At 43.9% G+C, this 21,280-nt stretch overlaps 1 protein-coding gene across 29 annotated transcripts in view; it reads left to right on the top strand.

Annotated features, from left to right (window-relative positions):
* Window positions 1–21,280, top strand: part of plecb (plectin b) — a 189,204-nt gene that overhangs the window by 159,121 nt on the left and 8,803 nt on the right. For 22 of the 29 annotated variants that reach the window (XM_014168101.2, XM_045704595.1, XM_045704593.1 and 19 more), the window contains 23 exons: window positions 202–297; window positions 539–666; window positions 3,109–3,202; window positions 3,857–4,011; window positions 4,274–4,619; window positions 4,846–4,923; window positions 5,077–5,238; window positions 5,432–5,536; window positions 5,774–5,869; window positions 6,015–6,140; window positions 6,465–6,617; window positions 6,864–7,021; window positions 7,272–7,398; window positions 8,185–8,368; window positions 8,727–8,747; window positions 11,128–11,285; window positions 13,811–13,992; window positions 14,170–14,308; window positions 14,815–15,171; window positions 15,415–15,498; window positions 15,621–15,722; window positions 15,864–15,962; window positions 17,616–20,969. In XM_014168101.2, coding sequence (XP_014023576.1) covers window positions 202–297; window positions 539–666; window positions 3,109–3,202; window positions 3,857–4,011; window positions 4,274–4,619; window positions 4,846–4,923; window positions 5,077–5,238; window positions 5,432–5,536; window positions 5,774–5,869; window positions 6,015–6,140; window positions 6,465–6,617; window positions 6,864–7,021; window positions 7,272–7,398; window positions 8,185–8,368; window positions 8,727–8,747; window positions 11,128–11,285; window positions 13,811–13,992; window positions 14,170–14,308; window positions 14,815–15,171; window positions 15,415–15,498; window positions 15,621–15,722; window positions 15,864–15,962; window positions 17,616–20,969 — 6,504 coding nt within the window. The remainder of the gene's footprint in view (window positions 1–201; window positions 298–538; window positions 667–3,108; window positions 3,203–3,856; window positions 4,012–4,273; window positions 4,620–4,845; window positions 4,924–5,076; window positions 5,239–5,431; window positions 5,537–5,773; window positions 5,870–6,014; window positions 6,141–6,464; window positions 6,618–6,863; window positions 7,022–7,271; window positions 7,399–8,184; window positions 8,369–8,726; window positions 8,748–11,127; window positions 11,286–13,810; window positions 13,993–14,169; window positions 14,309–14,814; window positions 15,172–15,414; window positions 15,499–15,620; window positions 15,723–15,863; window positions 15,963–17,615; window positions 20,970–21,280) is intronic. The other 7 variants (XM_014168120.2, XM_014168078.2, XM_014168204.2 and 4 more) reach the window with 4 other exon arrangements.

Raw genomic sequence — 21,280 nt, 5'->3', positions numbered from 1 at the left:
GAAAAATCTGCAGATGTATCCTTGAGCAAGGCACTTAAGGGCCATTTGCTCCAGGGGCGCCGTACTGCTATAGCTAACCCTGTAAAACAACACATTTCACTTAACATACATTTTTTATTTTTCTACGTCAATTTCCCCTTTGTGACCGTTCAAGAACGGTAAAAGAAAATGTCTCCTTCATCCTGTCTCTCTCTCTTTCAGATCCTGTGGCGTCAGTTCTTGAAGTTCAAAGAGACAGAACTGCCTGCAAAGGAGGCCGACAAGCACCGTTCCAAACTCATCTACCAGTCCTTTGAGGTTAGCCATGCACAGAGCTTCTATTCTATTATTTTCTATTCTATTTGCATTCTAGTCTATTCGATTCTATTGTATTGTATTCTACTCTATTGTATCCCATTCCATTATAATCTACTCTATTGTATCCCATTCCATTATACTCTACTCTATTTTTGATAGATTGATATAGATAGATAAAGGTGGTTGTCTGATTTGTGGCTAGAGGTCTAACACTTATTATTTTACACCACCCCCTCTACAGAGTGCAGTGCATGCTGGTCAGGTCAAGGTTCCTCCAGGCTACCATCCAATTGATGTGGAGAAGGAATGGGGCCGTCTGCACGTGTCCATCCTTGAGAGAGAACGACTGCTCAGGATAGAGTTTGAGAGGTGAGTGAGTGAAGCTGTGTAGTGGATATCAATGTCTGGCCATATTATTCCTGATTCCATCAATCCTCATCTGGATCTACACTGACCAAAAATATAAACGCAACATGTAAAGTCTTGGTCCCATGTTTCATGAGCTGAAATAAAAGATCCCAGAAATGTTCCATAGACACAAAAAGTGTATTTCTCTCAAATTCTGTGCACAAATTAGTTTACATCCCTGTTAGTGGGGATGCCAAGATAATCCATCCACCTGACAGGTGTGGCATATTAATAATCTGACTAAACTCCATGATCATTACACAGGTGCACGTTGTGCTGGGGACAATAAAAGGCCACTCTAAAATGTGCAGTTTTGTCACAAATCTCAATACCACAGATGTCTAAAGTTTTGAGGGAGCGTGCAATTGGCATGCTGACTTCAGGAATGTCCACCAGTGCTGTTGCCAGAGAATTGAATGTTAATTTCTTTATTAGCAGCCTCCAACGTCGTTTTAGAGAATTTGGCAGTGCGTCCAACCGGCCTCACAACCGCAGACCACGCGTATGCCGCAGTGTGGGCGAGCGATTTGCTGTTGTCAACGTTGTGAACAGAGTGCCCCATGGTGGCGGTGGGGTTATGGTATGGGCAGACAGAAGCTACGGACAACGAACACAATTGCATTTTATCGATGGTAGTTTGAATGCACAAAAATATCATGAAAAGATACTAAGGCCCATTGTAAGGTCCATTTTTTTTAAAGGTATCTGTGACCAACAGATGCGTATCTGTACTCCCAGTCATGTGAAATCTATATATTAGGGCCTAATGAATTTATTATTTCAATTGACTGATTTCCTCATATGAACTCAGTAAAACCAATTAAATTGTTGCTTGTTGCGTTTATATTTTTGTTTACTATATATCTATTCTCTTCAAGTGACCTTGTTAGTTTCTGCCTGTTTTGTTAGAAAAAGATTCTTCATGTTACAAAATGGGAAGAATATGTTATTGTTTGACACAAGACCGGTCATTGATTCGTTGCTCTGTGTGAGAGCATCCTGGATAACTAACTCCATTAGTCGATTAAGCCCAGTTTTACCTTAGTTGCACTGCTCTGGGACCTTGTTTAGGCTGTGGTTTGTCTAGAGCCAGCTCCTCTTGAACAGTAACACCATTGGCACGCCTGAGGTTTGCTATCTATCATGCTGTAAGGGGCTTGGACACTGTCCTGCCTGATTTCTCCAAGGTCGTCAGGGATGACTTCACGCGTCTTGACTTTTGATGGAAGTTTCCACTAGTTTCTTTTGTACTGAGTAGCGCCACAAAGCGTAGATTAGAATATCAGACCGTTGACGAGTGCAATTTACTTACAGCGAATGAATCACGATTCATATAAAAACCACAGAAAGTGACAGATGGATTCTTATCAAGCCGATTCTGTTTATCGGACCATTTCCCTGTAGTTACATGTGCCGTTTTAAACAGCTGCAAGAACATCTGAAGCTAAGTAATGCACAGTAATTCTATTACCCATCTCCCCTCATTTGGAGACTCCATATCCAGATGTTATGATTGAATCAGGTTTTCCCTTTGCAATGAAGGGATTGCAAAGAAAGACATCCTCTGTTCACAAGGGCAAGTCTGGCACGGAGCGATTGTATTTTTACAAAATGTATTCTTGTCAACTTAATCAGATATGATTATCTGTCAGAAGACATCAAATGCCAATGTTATCAATATCATAAGGCTAGGTAGCTGGGGGGGGGGTGTTGTGCTGGAAGTTGTCTTGAAATGGGCTGGTCCACTGTCATGAGACAGCCTTGTGTGCCGGGTCCATGTTCAGTGTAATGGGCAGTCATCGTTTGCTAGTTTCGACTAAGTTCATCAGACTGGGCAGCGCTCTATCTGGGCAGCCTTATTCGTGAACTGGGATGAGGAATGTCTGAACAAGCGCTGCAGAAATGTGCCTTACACAACGCAGCAGACATTTGTTGTCCCTGCCAAGGTTGGGAGAGAATTCCCATGACACTATGGGACTGTGTTAAGAAGAGCCACCTCTCTACCTGGGACTTTAAAAGGGAGAGCATAAGGACAAGAGTATGGCATTTGTGACGAACCCTTATAAAGTAGAGTACCTTCTGCATTCAAAGAGGCCGTAAGTGTCTTGTTCCGGACTTTCAGTGATTGTGCTGTTGTGGTTATTGTGTTACTATGTTATGAAGTTTTTAGCTGTGGCCAAGCAAGGAACATGTTATATTTGATACTTGATATTCTTAATCGTGACATAAATCATCTTTTGGTTTGTTTGTTTTTCTATTGATTCATTCACTTTTAGCATGGTACAGAAGTGAAATTCTATACCCAGGTCCGTGTTGATCCTGACCTGGTATGTTTGCTAAAAACCATTGAAATAAAAATGTTTTGACCAGATCAGTGTTAACGCTCCTCTTCTCTTCCCTCAGGCTAGAGAGACTCCAGAGGATCGTCAGTAAAGTCCAGATGGAGTCAGGTGTGTGTGAGGAGCAGCTCAACCAGCTGGAGACCCTGCTGCAGACGGTGAGTCTTGGACCACTAACACTCTGACAGTACAGTGAGGCCTGGGAATGGGACTGAGGCTGGGACTGGGAATGAGGCTGGGACTGGGACTGGGAATGAGGCTGGGACTGGGGCTGAGAATGAGCCTGAGGCTGGGACTGGGGCTGGGGCTGGGAATGAGCCTGAGGCTGGGACTGGGACTGGGAATGAGGCTGGGACTGGGATTGGGATTGGGGCTGGGAATGAGGCTGGAGCCGGGATAGGCTGTGGCTAGAGCTGGGGGAAACTAAGGACAGCCATTGTCCTCAATTATGTAAAGTTGCTATAGGCCAGTGATTGGGTCAAATGACTCATACCGGGTAAGTCATATGCTCCAGTTAGAAAATCATTAGCTGTCTGTTTACTACCTCATTCAAAACCAATGTGTCCAGTCATCACCAGCGAAAATGCTCCAATCAGAATGGTATTCCCTCTCCTGTCATGAGGTGGGCTGGATACAATCTCGCATAACAAAATGAAGATCTGAACTGATCTCCAACAAGTTTGGAAAGCCATGAAATCCTTAAAGTGGAGGAAGCATTACTTGTCTGTCAATCATAGAAACCCTTTTACCTTCTCTCTTTCGAAAGCTCATAGGTTAATGACATTAATATTGGTATGCCCTCCTCCCTCTAGGACATCCGTCTCCTGAGTGCAGGGAAGCCGGCTCAGCACACTGCCGAGGTGGAGCGGGACCTGGACAAGGCAGACGGCATGATCCGGCTGCTCTTCAACGACGTGCAGCTGCTCAAAGATGGGCGCCACCAGCAGGCCGAGCAGATGTACCGCAGGTGAGTTGGCCATTTTCAGTTTCTCACAAAATGGATAATAAAGTATCTATTTTCTATTCGATTATATTATATACATCGATCGATTACAGCGATCTGCTTCGTTAGGATAACAATTTCCTCTAAATTATAAATGATATCCCCTCCCCCTCTAGTCATGAACGCTGATTGAAACCTAAGCTTGTTGCATAACCATAGTCATTTAATTGAAGAAATGTGTGACAGGACAGAACACTTACCTGTCAAATGCGTGTCGTTCCCACAGGGTATACCGCCTTCACGAGCGTCTTGTGAACCTGCGCACCGATTACAACCTGCGTCTCAAGTCGCAGGTGACGACCACCCAGATGATCCAGACCCAGACCATCCAGCAGTCGTCCTCCAGGGTGCGTCCTGAGCTGGACGAGGTGACCCTGCGCTACGCCCAGGACCTGCTGACCTGGGTGGAGGAGAGTCAGAGGCGGATTGACGAGGCCGAGTGGGGCTCGGACCTGCCCACCGTGGAGTCTCAGCTGGGCAGCCACCGGGGCCTGCACCAGACCGTGGAGGACTTCCGCGCCAAGATCGAACGGGCCAAGGCTGACGAGGTACTAGACCTTAAAGGGGCAAAGGTGAAATATGTTTTAGTGGGGTGTTATAATAACTTTGTTTCATAGACTCTCTATATCTCCATATATTTCCATTACACTTTGAATGAGTTTATATCATGTACTTTGTATTCGATCCGAGGGAATGGAGACATTATATACATATATATCATTACCATCCTCAAGTGCTAGATCCTCTCTGACTGTGACATAACATTGATGTTGCCTGTGTGTCTCTTGTGTCCCTCAGAGCCAGCTATCCCCAGTCAGTAAAGGGACGTACAGTCAATACCTGGGCAAATTGGACCTTCAGTATGCCAAGCTGCTGGTAAGATCTTTATTCAGAAGCGTTATTTTGGGTTAAATGTAATGTTGTTATGGTCAACTACCACAAGGATTAGTAATAATTGTATTCTCATAAATGCACACATACAGTATGTAATCTAATCTACATCTTCCCTCTTTCACCGCTCTCTCCCAGAACTCCTCCAAGTCTCGTCTGCGCAACCTGGACTCGCTCTATGTGTTCGTCAGCGCGGCAACCAAGGAGCTGATGTGGCTCAACGACAAAGAGGAGGAGGAGGTCAACTACGACTGGAGTGACCGCAACACCAACATGACAGCCAAGAAAGACAACTACTCGGTAGGTCAGATACAGATACATAACTTGAAAAATATATCAGAAATGCTGTTAAGACAGCTTGGTTGTTCAAGTGCACGTTTTCTGAAGCCTAGAAAAACATTGAATAGATCATACAGTATTTCCAATCTCGAGTAGTGCTCATCTGAATGTAAGGCTGTTGATAGCTCATTGATAGCTCATCTTCATTCGGAAGGGTCTGATGCGTGAGCTGGAGCTGAGAGAGAAAAAGGTCAACAACATCCAGGTCACAGGAGACAAGATGCTGAAGGAGGGCCACCCTGGCAAGAAAACAGTGGAGGTGAGCACTACACTACCCCCTAGTGGTCTCCATGAGTAATAGCAGGGTAAACCTGGATGTATGCGTTAGTACACAGAACTGCATACCGTTGTAGATTGTTTTGCAACTGAAAACAAGCATGTCTTATTGGACAAGTTCAGGTAGTCCCTCCCTGTTTCAGTCAGTATTCCTCCGCTTGGTACCTAATGAACACGACCCTGTTTTGCCCTACTCTTGATGTCCCCCTTTAATTTCCAGGCCTTCACAGCAGCCCTGCAGACTCAGTGGAGCTGGATCCTCCAGCTGTGTTGTTGCATCGAGGCTCACCTCAAAGAGAACACAGCTTACTACCAGGTTTGGATGCTCAGAATAATTTTCAAAATAGAGAATGGCTCATAAACCTGCATGGTTCTATAAGTAATAGTTCCAAACACAATTGTTGATGTTCTCATTTTATTGTTCAATACACATGCCCTTATCTTCTCGTGCTTCTTCGCAGTTCTTTTCGGACGTGAAAGAAGCTGAGGAGAGGATGAAGAAGATGCAGGAGACGTTGAAGAAGAAGTACTGCTGCGATCGCTCCACTACGGCCACGCGACTAGAGGACCTGCTACAGGATGCTGTGGTACGTAGGCTACTACACAGCTGGACTGTGGACGGGTGCTTGTGCTCACATAAAACATGAGGTCGCCTAGCTCGGGACCCGTATTCATAAATCGTGAGAGTAGGACTGCGGATCTAGTATCAGGTCTGCTTTTTATATATGATGAATGGAAAGGGAGTACACGATCCTAGATCATACTTACTCTGAGATACTTTATGAATATGGGCCCTCGTCTCATAGGCAGGACTTTAGTTGCTCAAATGCAGAGAAAGCAAACCAGGAAACTCTTATCTTTTTGTTCCATCTTTTTCCTGAAGATGTTAAATTATTTCCCTTCTTCACCAGGAGGAGAAGGAGCAGCTGAACGAGTTTAAGACTCACGTGGCCGGCCTGAACAAGAGGGCCAAGACCATAATCCAGCTGAAGCCCCGTAACCCCACCAAGTCCATCAAGGGCAAACTGCCCATCCAGGCCGTGTGTGACTTCAAACAGATGGAGGTAAGCATATCATCCTTACCGTCACCTTTTCAAGGTATCAGGTGTAGGAATAACGGCTCTACATATGTAGACAGGAAGTAGATACTTACTTTTTGTTTCTTTGTTCATTAAATTGTTTGTTCATCACTCGTTTTTTTTCATTCATTCATTCTTCCTGGTTCGTTGGTTCATGCTGGTCTAGCCATCCACCATCCATCCATCCATCCATGGACTGTAACATCTCATATACTCCGTCTCTCTGTGTAGATCACCGTCCATAAGGGAGAGGAGTGTGCTCTCATCAACAACTCCCCACAGCCCAACAAGTGGAAGGTCCTGAACCGCTCAGGCATTGAGGCGGTGGTGCCTTCAGTCTGCTTCCTGGTTCCACCTGTCAACAAGGAGGCTATGGACAGTGTGTCCAGGTGAGACTCTTACATCAATACACAGTGCTCTCCATCAATGGATCACATGGAGCCCGTTTTTCTTCTTTTTTTGCCACGTCCCGTATCTGTTTGCGCTGTCTTCCGTCACAGTGACCATAGGAGTTGGCAAGATGACACAGACAGATCTGGGACCAGGCTGGTTTTTCGGGACCTAGCCTTGAAAAAACTCTGGGCCCTAATTATATTTGTTTTACGGTACAGTAACACTTCCTTCTGTCTCCTACCCCAGTCTGGACTCTGGTCACCAGTCGATGCTGGTCCTGTGGCAGAGATTGCATGTGGACATGAAGAGCATGCTGTCCTGGCAGTACCTGACGAGAGACATCACACAGATACGTACCTGGAACATCACCATGGTAAACGCTAGTCACCTGTGTTTTTATTCTTTATCTTGAAAAAAAAACGGAGAAAGATATATAGTAATTGGAATAGTTTGACATTAGTTAACTGTTTGAAGCTTAGACTTTTTTAAGTTAAAAGTGATCCTCACAGACAGCCAATCAGTGACACTGTGAGAGAGAGTCAAGTGGTCACCCTGTTTGTGTTACTGTAAGTGTACTGAATTGAACGGGGAGATTCCCCATGCCTTTGTTGCTTTACGGTGAGGTTGAGTCTCGAGCTCTGTTATTTATAGAGCAGACCATGTAAACATGGACAAGTGTTTTATTGAGGTAGAAAACCTCATGGGTTTCCAAATGGAATTATTGGCGGGGAAAGTTCTTATACTGTTACGACAGTAAGGTGCGGTGTCTACCAAAGCTTGTTTGTATTACGTAACAAACAAACTAAAAGTCTTGATTGTATAGTAGATTTGATTTTTATGAAATGTAACCATCTAAAACAGGTTGTGATGCAGGCAGGGTACACGGACAGAATGACAGTAACAAATTGACAGGCAATTCTGATCGGTTCCTCTCACAAGGAGGTGGTTTTGAAAGATTATAATGATTAAGATTAACATGTTTTAGATTGACTATTTACTTACCGCTCTCCCTATTCTCTCTCCCTCTTTCCCCCCCTCTCTCCTGCCTGTTCTTCTCTCTCTGTCTTCCTTCTCTCCTTTTCACCCTATTTTTTTCCCTCTCTCCTCCCTCTTTCTCTCTCTCTCTCCTTTCTCCCTCTCCCCTCTCTCCCCTCTATAGTTTAAGACCATGAAGGTGGAGGAGTACAGGCTGTTTATGAGGAACCTGGAGCTTCACTATCAGGACTTCATGCGTGACAGTCAGGATTCCCAGCTGTTTGGTCCACACGACCGTATGCAGATCGAGGGCGACTACTCTAAGACCACACAGTACTACGACAACCTTCTGCGCTCTGTGGAGAAAGGTCCGTCCCACCTACATACTCATGAACAAACACAACAAACCTCTGTAAACCTTTTATTTTACAGCCTGGTACTTACCTGGTGTTTACATGGTATTAACTAAGAAACTAATGGGGTATTAGTCGGTACTTTCTGGTTTGGTGACTACCTGGTTTGACAAATAATTTGTAAGTAATTACCCAATAAACAGCGGGCTGTAAAATAAAGTTTTGATCTCAGTAAGGGTGGCATCTACTCTCCTTCTCTGAGTACCACTAGCAAACAGTCCTTTATACAGTGGATGTGTGTAGTCAGGGGTGAAAGGCGTGTTACTGTACACCAGTTCAGCAACATTGGGTAACTGTCAAATTCACCTTTCAGGACCAGTGGTTAAAACCAAAGGTGAGTGTGAACAGTGAACCGCCATGCTTTTGAACTATGGATGGTTGGCACGTTTAAAAACTAACGTTTTGTTGTTTCCATCACGCCAACCCCATCAACTTACAGTGTTCACATAGATAGAAATGCTTTCCCTAGCTCTTACAGCTTTTGAGTGAGTGCATGATATTTAGTATTTTTTTGTCCATTTCCTGTTTCCAATGTGGCTTGGTTTGTTTTCTTGTTATGCAATATAGTGGTTTAGAAAAACACATTCAGGTAGTGGTCAAGCTGTGTTTTGCTGTGTGTAGAGATACCACTGCACAGTGGGTAATTTAATGAAATATGCTTTGTTTGAATGCTTATCAACCTGTGTGTGTGTGACATACTACATGTGAACACATGCATGTCTGATCATGAACCATATGAATACACTGCACAAAAGTATGTATGTATGTATGTATGTATGTATGTATGTACAGTTGAAGTTGGAAGTTTACATACACCTTTGCCAAATACATTTAAACTCAGTTTCACAATTCCTGACATTTAATCCTTGTAAAAATTCCCTGTCTTAGGTCAGTTAGGATCACCACTTTATTTTAAGAATGTGAAATGTCAGAATAATAGTAGAGAGAATGATTTATTTTTTATTTATTTCATCACATTCCCAGTGGGTCAGAAGTTTACATACAGTCAATTAGTACTTGGTAGCATTGCCTTTAAATTGTTTAACTTGGGTCAATCGTCTCGGGTAGCCTTCCACAAGCTTCCCACAATAAGTTGGGTGAATTTTGGCCCATTCCTCCTGACAGAGCTGGTGTAACTGAGTCAGGTTTGTAGGCCTCCTTGCTCGCACACGCTTTTTCAGTTCTGCCCACAGATTTTCTATGGGATTGAGGTCAGGGCTTTGTGATGGCCACTCCAATACCTTGACTTTGTTGTCCTTAAGCCATTTTGCCACAACTTTGGAAGTATGCTTGGGGTCATTGTTCATTTGGAAGACCCATTTCTGACCAAGCTTTAACTTCCTGACTGATGTCTTGAGATGTTGCTTCAATATATCCACATAATTTTCCATCCTCATGATGCCATTTATTTTGTGAAGTGCACCAGTCCCTCCTGCAGCAAAGCACCCCCACAACATGATGCTGCCACCCCCGTGCTTCATGGTTGGGATGGTGTTCTTCAGCTTGCAAGCATCCCCCTTTTTCCTTCAAACATAACGATGGTCATTATGGCCAAACAGTTCTATTTTTGTTTCATCAGACCAGAGGACCTTTCTCCAAAAAGTACGATCTTTGTCCCCATGTGCAGTTGCAAACCATAGTCTGGCTTTTTTTATGGCAGTTTTGGAGCAGTGACTTCTTCCTTGCCTTTCAGGTTATGTCGATATAGGACTCGTTTTACTGTGGATATAGATACTTTTGCACATGTTTCCTCCAGCATCTTCACAAGGTCCTTTGCTGTTCTGGGATTGATTTGCACTTTTTGCACCAAAGTACGTTCATATCTCAGGAAGGAGACAGAACGCGTCTCCTTCGTGAGCGGTATGACGGCTGCGTGGACCCATGGTGTTTATACTTGCGTACTATTGTTTGTACAGATGAATGTGGTGCCTTCAGGCGTTTGTAAATTGCTCCCAAGGATGAACCAGACTTGTGGAGGTCTAAAAAAAAATACATTCTGAGGTCTTGGCTGATTTCTTTTGATTTTCCCATGATGTCAAGCAAAGAAGCACTGAGTTTGAAGGTAGGCCTTGAAATACATCCACAGATACACCTCCAATTGACTCAAATTATATCTATTAGCCTATCAGAAGCTTCTAAAGCCTTGACATTATTTTCTGGAATTTTCCAAGCTGTTTAAAGGCACAGTCAACTTAGTGTATGTAAACTTCTGACCCACTGGAATTGTGATACAGTGAATTATAAGTGAAATAATCTGTCTGTAAACAATTGTTGGAAATATTACTTGTCATGCACAAAGTAGATGTCCTAACCGACTTGTGGACCTAAGTGTATGTAAACTTCCGACTATAACTGTATATATATTTCTGCAATTGTAATTCCATTCAAAGCAATCAGGTATTGCAAGCTAAAGAATGTACATGGAAAAAAACAAGGGAAAGGTTTCACCACACTACTGTCAACCCTCTATCTTATGACACCTACACCCACAGTGACCACACCCATCCTGCCCTAAGCTCTTCACCATGATAATATAATAATTATATTATTATTGCCCCTTAGCAGGTGCTTCTATCTGAAATGATTTACAGTACAGTGAGCGCATACATTTTGAGTATGTGATCCCTGTGCGTATTGAACCCACAACCTTGGAGCTACTAGTGCCACACTCTTACCATCCTAACCAATCTCCACAATGTCCACGCTACACACAGGTGAGCAGGATGAGTCGATGTGTGTGACCTACATCACCCAGATCAAGGACCTGCGTCTACGGATAGAGGACTGCGAGGCTCGTACCGTGGCCCGCATCCGCAAGCCCGTGGACAAGGACCCCATCCAAGACTGTGCCCAGAAGACCACCGACCAGAAGGTGCTGTACCTACACTGTACTAACTAAAGAATACGTTGTGACTTAGGTCTAACATATTTATTGGACAGGTCTCCTCTGTAAAAGACTCTCAGTGGATCAACCTGTATAAATATAGGATGATAAAGTATAACCTATATACAGGTAAAGGTAACGGTGGGGGAGGGGCACATCAGTGCTAGTGTCCATGGGACAACAGATACCGAAGTTAATCACCAAAAAACAATGACGTTTTATTTGAACACTAGAAATAACGTCATAAAGAACCCTGAATGTGTTTTTAGGAGCTACTGTAAAACTGTTATGGAGGGGGAAGCACCTAAAATGTGATACCAAGCAGGGTTTGGTAGGTTACTTTCTAAATGTAATCCATTAGTTACATGGCCAAAATTGTAATAGATTACCTTCCCCTTAAAAACTTCTTAGAGATCAAATCCCTTTAGCGGGATCGATTTTACAACAGCCAGTGAAAGTGCAGGGCGCCAAATTAAAACAACAGAAATCTCATCATTAAAATTCCTCAAACATACAAGTATTATACACCATTTTAAAGATAAAGTTCTTGTTAATCCAACTACACTGTCCGATTTCAAAAAGGCTTTACGGCGAAAGCATACCTTGTGATTATGTTAGGTCAGCACCTAGTCACAAAAAAACATAGCCATTTTCCAGCCAAAGAGAGGAGTCACAAAAAGCAGAAATGTAGATAAAATGAATCACTAACCTTTGATGATCTTCATCAGATGGCAGTCATAGGACTTCATGTTACACAATACATGTATGTTTTGTTCGATAAAGTTCATATTTATATCCAAAAATCTCAGTTTACATTGGCGCGTTATGTTCAGTAATGTTTTGCCTCCAAAATCCGGTGATTTTGCAGAGAGCCACATCAATTTACAGAAATACTCATCATAAACTTTGATATAAGATACACTTCTCCTTAATGCAACCGCTGTGTCAGATTTCAAAAAAGCTTTACGGCAAAAGCAAAGTCCATACTTTGTCCAAATACCTCCCTTTTGTTCGCGCGAGCACTAAGTTCAGACGAAAAGTCAAAAAAGTTTAATTACAGTTCGTAGAAACATGTCAAACGATGTATAGAATCAATCTTTAGGATGTTTTTATCATAAATCATAAAACGGCCGCGCACGACTTAGCTCATTGCATTCTGCCAGACACCTGATTCCAACAGCTCTTATTCTCTCCCCATTCACAGTAGAAGCATGAAACAACATTCTAAAGACTGTTGACATCCAGTGGAAGCCCTAGGAAGTGCAATATGACCCCATTTACACTGTATATTGGATAGGCAATCACTTAGAAAAACTACAAACCTCAGATTTCCCACTTCCTGGTTGGATTTTTCTCAGGTTTTCGCCTGCCATATGCGTTCTGTTATACTCACAGACATCATTCAAACAGTTTTAGAAACTTCAGAGTGTTTTCTATCCAAATCTACTAATAATATTCATACCCTAGCTTCTGGGCCTGAGTAGCAGGCAGTTTACTCTGGGCATGCTTTTCATCCGGACGTCAAAATATTGCCCCCTAGCCCAAAGAGGTTATGCATTAGAAGGCGGCAAACCTTTATATTACCAATTTACCAACATCTATTACAGGATAAATCAATGTTAGCGTTTACATAGCTAGTAATGTAACGTACAGTTATTTTCTTTTGTAATCAGTTACATGTAATCCGTTACTCCCCAACCCTGATACCAAGCTACAGACTGGCACCAGAAACAGGACAAAGCACTACACAGAAAAGGAGAGAGAGAGAGAATGAGGAAGAAAGAGAATGAGGGAGGGGTAGAAAGAGAGGGAATGAAATACCGAGAGAGGAGACAGCGAGGCTTAATTACAGCAGATTGCAGCTATGGATAGGGCTTTCTGCGGTGGGGGAGAGAAATGTGAGAAAGAAGGGGGCTTGAGAAAGGAGATATACATACTGTACTGGAGCCAAGTGCAGCAGGAAAGAGAGGAACGATGACTCAGTAGAAGGGAGGATAGGCGGGGCAGAGGTAGATAGATAGAGAGGGAGGGAATGGAATGGCATGGTCACCGCCTTCTGCGCTGCCTCTGAGGGGGGAAGAGGGAGAGAGGAGAAGGCAAGTCATGAGAGTAAGACAGAGAGAGAGCGAGAAAGGGAAAATAGAGTAGTGTATAAGCTCAGTGTGTCCAGTAAGTCCCTGGGCTGTGTTTCTCTATGGAGACTGAGGGAGACTGGCTGGAAGGCCCACTGCCCAGCCTGCTGATCCAGCTCCTCTGGACCCTGCTGGCTCTGGGCCTAGTGGGGATCCTTTCTCTGCTACTCCACCAAGACCCCTGGCAGCTCCTCACCCGGAGAGTCCACACACAGGTCAGGCTCAGGAACACACTGCTTCCTTGGGCCTGATAGGGGGGGTCTCGTTCAGCATTATGATACTCGGTGGAAGTTTGTAATCGGAGGAGATTTTCTCTCTTTGTTTTGCTATTTGTCCTTTCTTTATCTTAATCGTCATGCGCTTGTTCTTCTCCTGTTTCAGAAAGTCCAAGTGGAGCTTGAGGGTATCAAGAAGAACTTGGACCAGGTGGCCGTGAAGACCGAGGAGGTCCTGAGTACCACTCCTCAGCAGTCCAGCACTGCGCCTGTCCTGCGCTCTGAACTGGAGTTCACCCTGAAGAAGATGGACCATGCCTACATCCTCTCCTCTGTCTATCTAGAGAAGTGAGTTGACTTGTTGGTTTTCTTTCTGTAGCCAGATTCCATTTTTGGGGTTCTTATTGCCCTGACAAAAACAACAAACAAGCGAGGGAAAAATACAACATTCTATTTAAGCAGCATTAAATCTCTCACGCCACTTCCCATCCCTCCTCCACTGACATTTCCTTTTCCTTGCCTCAGGCTGAAGACGGTGGACGTGGTCATCCGCAACACGCAGGGGACCGAGGGCGTTCTGAAGAAGTACGAGCAGCGACTGCGCGAGGTCCAAACGGTTCCCAATGACTTCAAGGAGGTGGAGATGTACCGCACCCAGCTCAAGGTGAACTGACTGGACCGCACTGGGCACAGCCTCAGCCTTTATTCTTGTGTTACGTTTCCACTGAACAACCAGGCTTTTGTTCTCAGTTCTCTGAACACTTACCTCCTCTTTGTAGGACACAGTTGGTCCGCTTTTTCCAAGCCAGGGAGCTGGAGAGGCTTTTGCATAAACGCTACTCAGTAGATAGATTGTGATGTTTATTACATTAAAAACACATGCGCTTTGGGACATTAATGAACTGTGTGGGATTCATTACGGGTTTCTTGACAGCCAACGCTCATGTATTTTTGCGTTTTATATATATATATATATCATTGGATTATGAACATGGAAACAAGGCAGGTTTAAAAAGAGAGAGAAACTGTTTACGTGATGAAACACAAGAGACTTGCTTCTGTGAATTTTTAAAAACTTTTTCGAAGATTATTTTTGATGTAAGCTACACTTATTGATAGCTTATTTAACATGCTAACTGTTGCTCTTCCCTCCCGTCTCTTTCCCTGTAGAAAATGCGTGCTGAAGCGGAGGGTGAAAAGCCTGCATTCGATTCTCTGGAGGGCGAGCTCGGAAAGGCAGCAGCCGTGAGCGAGAAGATGTCTCGTGTGCACAGTGAGCGTGACGCCGAGTTGGACCACTACCGCCATCTCCTGTCCTGTCTCCAGGACCGCTGGCAAGCTGTGTTCTCCCAGATGGACCTGCGTCAGCGGGAGCTGGAGCAGCTAGGTCGCCAGCTGGGTTACTACAGAGAGAGCTACGACTGGCTCATCCAGTGGATCGGTGACGCCAAGCAGAGGCAGGAGAAGATCCAGGCCGTGCCCATCAGTGACAGCAAGACTCTGAAGGAGCAACTGGCCCAGGAGAAGGTACTGATGGGGGAGTATTAGGGGTCCGTTACATCACTGCATTGCTCTAGGTGCTTAGCTGATCAACTGAACATTCTGGAACTTAAATCATTGACACCTTTTTTTTTACTTCTTATTTGGTATACTACTTATGAGACAATTAATGTTAAAAAGGTGTGTTTTGTGTAGTTCTCATCATTGAACATATACAGGCACATCTTGAAATCCCATCCAGACTAATTCTGATTATTTCCCCCAACATAGAAACTTCTGGAAGAGATTGAGCAAAACAAAGAGAAAGTTGACGAGTGTCAGAAATATGCTAAGGCATATATCGACACTATCAAGGTAAGCATGCACAACATCGGTGTACAAACGTGGAAACCATTATTACATTCACATACAGCTCTATTTAAATATCTTCGTTTCATAAGGTTTAGTGTTGAAACATCCTGTTTCTTTTTTATAAGGATTATGAACTCCAGTTGGTGGCCTACAAAGCACAGGTGGACCCTCTCTCACCCCTGAAGAAAACCAAAATGGATTCTGCCTCAGATAACATCATTCAAGAGGTGTGTGCCACTTGTGTAATCTGAACGCAGGTTGTCATTCTCTGACAACCATTTGCAATGTTAGGAGAAAAGTTTAGATCAATAGTTTAAGCCAAACCCACACTAAATCAAAGGTTTCCCGTTTCATTTCTTCTCCATCAGTATGTGACGCTAAGAACCCGCTACAGTGAGCTGATGACTCTGACCAGTCAGTACATCAAGTTTATCACGGAGACACAGCGCCGCCTAGAGGACGAGGAGGTGCGTGACAACACACTGGGATATCCTAACACATTGACAACCAATGAAAAACAAACGCATGACCACTCTTTTGCACGCACAAATGCATACACACACATTAATGTATGGATGATATTCTTTCATTTTGAGGTAAAGTATGGTTTGGAACATTGGCATTTGCATGCTGTGCTGTAGCCGCAGGATGTTAGGGCACCTAGCAGACAGGAAATCCTATCTCGTAGAAGGATGGCCAAGCGGAGCTATTCGGCAAATATGAACGATCTTCCAGAAATAATCCTAGTGCGTAGTGTCATGGTTCTCAGATGGGAACCAGGGACTATCAATTAGAATGTGGCTGGAGTGTCATTCATTTTTTTAATGGTGCCTTAAAATATCCAGGGCCAAGTAGATACGTATCGATTATATGAACATCATTGACAATTGCATACTGTTTTGATAAGCAGTAGTGGCCTTGTCACAAAATTCAATGAATTGATGAAACGTTTATGTTCAGTCTGAAGCAAAAGAAAGAAAGCATCCCCAAAAGATTAAGGGACCACGAGAGGAAATTCCAGTGGGTTAGAAGAAGCAACTCATTGGGTTTACACATTTAGTATTTTGGCCTATTCATTTTCATGTCATTTATTGAGGCGTGCCATATTTTTTTTTAAAGGGCGTTCTTTCTTTCACTATGTCTTTTTTTTCTCATTGGCCACTCTTTCTTAGATGTCAATCTAAGCTCTCCCACTGTACGCTTCAGGCCGACTGCCATGTTCTTCAACTTTCCTTTTTTCAGATGAACACAAACTTTCCGTCTCCCGTTCTTTTCTAACCCTAATGTTTTGTTTGTTTCTTTGCTTCTCTTAACTGCTTGCCAGTGCTTTGTCATGATGAATGCTTATCTTGTTTGGGCGTTAAAAGAGGTAAATAATCCACTACGCTCCAGTTACTATTCTCTCATTATGTGCCTTACCTTCCATACCCTCAGGCTTCAATTCATCACCTAAACTGTCAAACATTTCCATATTTACCTTACATTCACTTACTTCCATGTCTCGTTTATTCTGTGTTCGCATGGGCTTTAGGTGCTATTTTCTTATTACATTTTCAGACTCTCCTTGTACTCTCCCTGCTTTCCCCTTTGCACATATTCTGCCCAGTTCCTTGATAATAGGGATCTAAAGAATGCATTGCATTGTTGTGCAATAAATCATAACAAGTTGTTTAACAGTGTGAATAGATTCATTTCAACTAACTAGCTGCTGGTTGATTGTGATGTAATTTTTGGATGACAACTTTGAGTCATTTCAAGCTGAAAATAGATTATTTAAAAAATAAATGATTCACTTTACTATTTCACTTATGCAAAATGGTTTATCACAAAAGAATTCCCTTAAGGACACCGATATTGAAAAAGATACAGTTGCATGCCACATGAATTCCTCACTTTGTTGTGTTGTGATGTCTTGTCTCCATACATTAATTGTTACATAACCATTTTCCATCTTACTTGTTTCTACCTTGAATTGTCTTTGTCGAAGATAACTTGCTTTAACAGCATCCTCCTGAATGAATTTACATCTGAACATATATCAATCTTTAAGCTACCTATTAACATTTAACCTGTCATGCTTAATTTTATATTTTCTTTACCATTTGCTTCCACTAATACAGAAAGCTGCTGAGAAAATGAAAGCGGAAGACAGGAAAAAAATGGCAGAGATGCAGGCTGAGTTAAACAAACAGAAGCAGCTAGCTGAATCTCATGCAAAGGCCATTGCCAAGGCCGAGCAGGAAGCTCAAGAGCTGAAGCTCATGATGCAGGAGGAAGTCAGCAGGAGACAAGTTGTTTCTGTGGATGCAGAAAAGCAAAAGCACAATATCCAGCTGGAACTACATGAGCTCAAAAATCTCTCAGAGCAGCAGATCAAGTCCAAGAGTCAACAGGTAGAAGAAGCCAATCAGAGCAGAGTCAAGATTGAGGAGGAAATCCGTATCATCAGGATCCAGCTGGAAACCACTGTCAAACAGAAGTTTACAGCTGAGGATGAGCTCAAGCAACTCCGGGAAAAAGCGTCTGAAGCCGAGAGGCTGAGGAAGCTTGCACAGGAGGAAGCTGAGAAGCTCCGCAAACAGGTCAACGAGGAGACCCAGAAAAAACGCAGGGCAGAGGAAGAGCTCAAGTTAAAGTCTGAGGCTGAGAAGGAGGCTGCCAAGCAGAAGCAGAAGGCTCTGGAAGACCTTGAGAAGCTGAAGATGCAGGCGGAGGAGGCGGAAAGACGCATGAAGCAAGCTGAAGTGGAGAAGGAGAGGCAGATCAAGGTTGCCCAAGAGGTGGCACAGAAGAGTGCTGCCACTGAACTCCAGAGCAAACGCATGTCCTATGTTGAAAAGACATCAAAGCTGGAGGAATCACTCAAACTAGAGCATGTCACTGTCATCCAGCTGCAGGAGGAGGCAGCTCGTCTCAAGAAGCAACAGGAGGAGGCAGATATGGCCAGGGAGGAGGCGGAGAAGGAGTTAGAGAAATGGAGGCAGAAGGCCAATGAGGCACTCCGCTTAAGGCTCCAGGCTGAGGAAGAAGCTCACAAAAAGAGTCGTGCCCAGGAGGAGGCTGAGAAACAGAAGGAGGATGCTGAGCGTGAGGCCAGGAAGAGGGCTAAAGCTGAGGAGTCCGCACTGAAACAGAAAGATATGGCAGAGCAAGAGCTGGAGAGGCAGAGGAGGCTAGCTGAGGGAACTGCCCAGCAGAAACTCTCAGCAGAACAGGAGTTAATCCGGCTCAGGGCAGACTTCGACCATGCTGAGCAACAGAGATGCCTGCTTGATGACGAGCTGTACCGCCTGAAGAATGAAGTCAGTGCAGCTGAGCAGCAAAGGAAACAGCTCGAAGATGAACTGGCCAAAGTGAGGAGTGAAATGAATATACTCCTGCAGCTAAAGTCTAAGGCAGAAAAGGAGAGCATGTCCAACACTGAGAAGAGCAAACAGCTCCTCGAATCTGAAGCTGCAAAAATGAGGGACCTTGCTGAGGAGGCAGGCAAACTTAGATCCATCGCTGAGGAAGCCAAGCGACAAAGGCAAGTTGCTGAGCAAGAAGCAGCTCGTCAAAGAGTAGAAGCTGAAAGGATCCTCAAAGAGAAGCTTGCTGCCATTAACGAGGCAACTCGCATGAAGACTGAAGCAGAAATTGCCCTCAAAGAAAAAGAGGCTGAGAATGAGCGACTCAGACGACAAGCTGAGGATGAAGCTTACCAGAGGAAAGCTCTGGAGGACCAAGCCAGCCAGCACAAGCAAGATATTGAAGAAAAGATCAATCAACTCAAGAAGTCATCTGAGAATGAGTTGGGAAGACAAAAGACACTTGTAGATGAAACTCTCAAGCAAAGACGAGTGGTTGAGGAGGAAATTCGCATTCTCAAGCTAAACTTTGAGAAAGCCTCATCTGGCAAGCTTGATTTGGAGCTGGAGTTGAATAAACTGAAAAACATTGCAGAGGAAACACAACAGAGTAAACTCCAAGCTGAAAAAGAGGCTGAGAAACATAGGAAACTTGCCCTGGAGGAGGAGAAACGCAGGCGCGAAGCAGAGGAAAAGGTAAAAAAGATCACTGCTGCAGAGGAAGAAGCAGGCAGACAGTGCAAAAATGCGCAGGAGGAAGTGGAGCGCCTCAAAAAGAAAGCAGATGAAGCCAAAAAGCAGAAAGAGGATGCTGACAAGGAAGCAGAAAGACAGATCCTTGTAGCCAAACAAGCAGCACAAAAATGCAATGCAGCAGAACAGCAAGTTCAGAGTGTCCTTGTCCAACAGAAGGAGGACAACCTCACGCAGAAACAGCTCAAGGAAGAGTATGAGAAAGCCAAGATGCTTGCGAAACAGGCAGAGCTTGCCAAGGAAAAGGCAGAGAAGGAGGCTGCTCTTCTCCGGCAACAAGCTGAGGATGCAGAACGCCAAAAACAGGCCGCTGAACGCGAAGCTGCCAACCAAGCCAAGGCTCAAGAGGAAGCCGTGAAATTGAGAAAGGAGGCAGAGTTCGAAGCTGCCAAGCGAGCACAGGCTGAGGCTGATGCAATCAAACAGAAACAACAAGCAGATGCTGAGATGGAAAAGCACAAAAAGCTTGCAGAGCAAACAGTGAGTCAAAAGTCTCAGGTAGAGAAAGAGCTCACAAAGGTCAGGCTTCAGCTGGATGAAACTGACAAGCAAAAATCTGTCTTAGACGAGGAGCTGCAGCGCTTAAAGGACGAAGTCGGTGATGCGGTCAAGCAGAAGGCCCAGGTGGAAGAGGAGTTATTCAAAGTCAAGATTCAGATGGAGGAGCTGGTCAAACTGAAACTCAGAATTGAGCAGGAGAACCAGCGTCTTATCAAAAAGGACAAGGATAACACTCAGAAATTCCTGGCTGAGGAAGCTGAAAACATGAAGAAGCTTGCAGAAGAAGCTGCCAGACTCAGTGTGGAAGCCCAGGAGGCTGCACACATGAGACAGATCGCTGAATCTGACCTCTCCCAACAGAGGGCACTTGCAGAGAAGATGCTAAAGGAGAAGATGCTTGCCATTCAGGAAGCATGTAAACTGAAAGCAGAGGCTGAGATGCTCCAAAGACAGAAGGACCTGGCTCAAGAGCAGGCCCAGAAGCTGCTTGAGGATAAACAACTGATGCAGCAGCGTCTTGAGGAAGAGACTGAGGGCTTCCAGAAATCCTTGGAAGCTGAGCGCAGGAGACAGCTGGAGATCACAGCCGAAGCTGAAAATCTCAAAGTCAAAGTGTCCCAACTTAGTGATGCTCAGTCCAAAGCAGAGAATGAGGCCAAGAAATTCAAGAAGCAAGCAGATGAGATCAGTGCCCGTCTTCATCAGACAGAGCTAGCAACTAAAGAGAAATTGACTGTTGTAGAGAAACTTGAAGTGCAGAGACTGAGCAGCAACAAAGAGGCTGATGAATTACGCAAAGCCATCGCTGATCTAGAAAAGGAGAAGGACAAACTGAAAAAGGATGCTGAAGACCTACAGAATAACTCTAAAGAGGTATTGTGTTAGAGATGGCATAGTAGTGCAGTTTATGTCATTGTTAACCCTCTCTCTGAAAACGAACAATCTTAAATAATTTAATTACATTTCTTTATCTATTCCTTCTTAACATTAACCACTTACACAGTTATATTGTTTTGAGTTATATTTGTATTACGGCACACTGAGCTTAAAAAGATCATATCCCTTCCAGATATGTTCAGTTTGTCCAGGACAAAAGTATATATTCATTATTGGTGGTGTTCCCCATAATGTTCTCCCTTTACTGAGAAGAGTGTATATACTATTATGTAACATAGAAATAATTC

The sequence above is a fragment of the Salmo salar genome, chromosome ssa02 (assembly GCF_905237065.1).
Source record: "Salmo salar chromosome ssa02, Ssal_v3.1, whole genome shotgun sequence".
Taxonomy (NCBI): Eukaryota; Metazoa; Chordata; class Actinopteri; order Salmoniformes; family Salmonidae; genus Salmo; species Salmo salar.
The sequence above is the reverse complement of the archived record's forward strand: the minus strand, read 5'-3'. Positions and strand labels throughout refer to the sequence as shown.